The sequence below is a fragment of the Triticum aestivum genome, chromosome 3B (assembly GCF_018294505.1).
Source record: "Triticum aestivum cultivar Chinese Spring chromosome 3B, IWGSC CS RefSeq v2.1, whole genome shotgun sequence".
Taxonomy (NCBI): domain Eukaryota; kingdom Viridiplantae; phylum Streptophyta; class Magnoliopsida; order Poales; family Poaceae; genus Triticum; species Triticum aestivum.
The window spans coordinates 833,219,535-833,221,601 of NC_057801.1; the positions used below are offsets into that span (position 1 = coordinate 833,219,535).

At 51.9% G+C, this 2,067-nt stretch overlaps 1 protein-coding gene across 1 annotated transcript; it reads left to right on the top strand.

Annotated features, from left to right (window-relative positions):
- Positions 1-927: 927 nt before the first annotated feature.
- LOC123066939 (uncharacterized) lies at positions 928-1,865 on the top strand. Its single transcript, XM_044489917.1, has one exon. The coding sequence runs from the start codon at positions 939-941 to the stop codon at positions 1,281-1,283; it is 345 nt and encodes a 114-aa protein (XP_044345852.1). The 5' UTR covers positions 928-938; the 3' UTR covers positions 1,284-1,865.
- Positions 1,866-2,067: the final 202 nt, after the last annotated feature.

Genomic DNA, 2,067 nt, shown 5'->3' on the forward strand with positions numbered 1-2,067 from the left:
GCGGGCAACGGCTAGGGTTTTGGATCGGTTAGGCTGATATCATGTTAGAAGAGAGAGAGGATTGGTGAAATAGTTCGTTGTATTGCTTGAACCTCATGGGCATATATATTGAAATACATGGTCATCTTAGCGTACAAGGCAAGCCAGGATATTTTCTACTATATCCTATGTTTCCAATCTAATCAATATAATCAACACATCCGATCCAATCTCGCAACCATCCCATGTTGACCACCTCAGGCACCGCATCGGCTACTAGCCCCAGCCTCACCTCCTCCACCCCGCTTGCACCCATGAACTCCACCTCCGGCACCATCGTCACCGCTGCTATGCCCGCCTCCGCCTCCCCGGCAATGCATGTCGCCAGCATGCACACTCATGTGCCCGTAACGCTCGAACTCCATGCCTCGAACTTCATCAATGGGCGGATGCTCGTCCGCGTCCTCCTCGGCAAGTACGACCTGCTCCCTCACGTGAACGTCGTCACTGACGCGGTGGACCGCACGCTGGACTGGACTCGCGATGACTACGCAGTTCGGTCCTGGCGTGTGTACTTGGATATGTATGTTGTGTATCCTATCTATACAAAGACCGAGTGTGTGTTTATCGTGTTTGTATCCATTTGATGCTTCATTTTGAGTCAACAAAATTCATCCTTTGTGGAAAAATCACATTGATGCGCGTGCATTTACGAGGGCCACCAGTTTATCCTCCAGCCCGAAATAAGGGACGTGGTTTTAGTGTAAAGGAGTAGTAAAAAAATAATACGAACAAGGACGCCAGATCGATCAGGTCAGTCACGCGCTTTCTTCTGCCACCGATCACTCTGCTTTCAGTTGTGCAATGCAATCGGTATGCTTGTCCATTGCCACCCACCATATATACTTACTTCATCCTTTTCTCCGGAGAAGGGATGTTACCCATCGATTGTATTCATCATGGCAGCGCTCCACCTTCTGTTCCTCCTTTTCCTTGCTGTCGCCGCTAGCAGCAACAACGCTGACCAGCCGCTGACGCAGCAGGAGGTCTGCATGGCGTCGTCTTCTTCCTCGTGCCCGGACGACGTGGAACCGAACAAGGAGGAGGCCACCGTGAGTTTCAGACACTATGCTCGCACCATCAATGTCGACCTCGTACTCCCTGCTAGCAACAGGGCAGTCGCCGCTGGGGACGAGGACCTGCAGCTGCGGCAGGAGGCCATGGCGAAGGCCATTACGGTGCTCTCCCGCCACAGCACAGAGACCACCGACGCCGAGACGCTCAAGCGGGCGAGGGGGTGGTGAACCTTTTTTTTTTGAAACGGAGGCAAAAAAAATTGCCTCATCGATTAATTAAGAAGAAGAGAATTGCCTAATTAATTTATGGAAAATCGGGCGAAAACCGAGGGGGCGGTGAACCTCGAGGCCCAGCGGTGGAAGCCCATCTTTAGGGCCGTCAACAGGGTGCTGGAGAGTGGCGCCGATGACCGCACCAAGGAGGAGGCGTTCGCCGCGGCCAAGGTGCAGCTCAACAGCGAGCTCGGCCAAGAAGGTCCGAACGCCCTCAAGATCGACTTCGAGTATATGTGATGTCTGTGATGTCGAGGAGGTTGCCTCGCCCGTTGGCAACCTCTGCCTTAATTTCTCTTTCGGCCTTAGTGTTCCCCAGATTTATGTGGTTCGTCCGTGCGTGGCCGCCTGTCGTAGTTGACGGATCACCACCATTATTTTCCTTCCACTTCGTACTCGACGCCTTCTGCTGTGGAACGCTTGTGATTGTGCTTGCATTTCCTTAGTTAGCGAGGTGGGTTGTTTTCTTACTCTCTTTGTTCTCCCTGTGCTTCTTCCATGTGTGCAACCATGCATGTCTGATTAGTTTACTAGATACTCACAGGGACATCAACTGAAATACAAGCAGAAGTTGCCATTGCCAAATTTCACATAACTACTTTTTTTGACGGTAAGCCTTTTTGCTTCGGTCCCGTACGTACGAGCGCCGACGAGTACTTTCCGTGTATTCCAGCTGGCCGATCCTTTGGCCAACGCACGTACGTGCAGAAATAAACAGGCAAGCAGCAGGAAGCTTCAC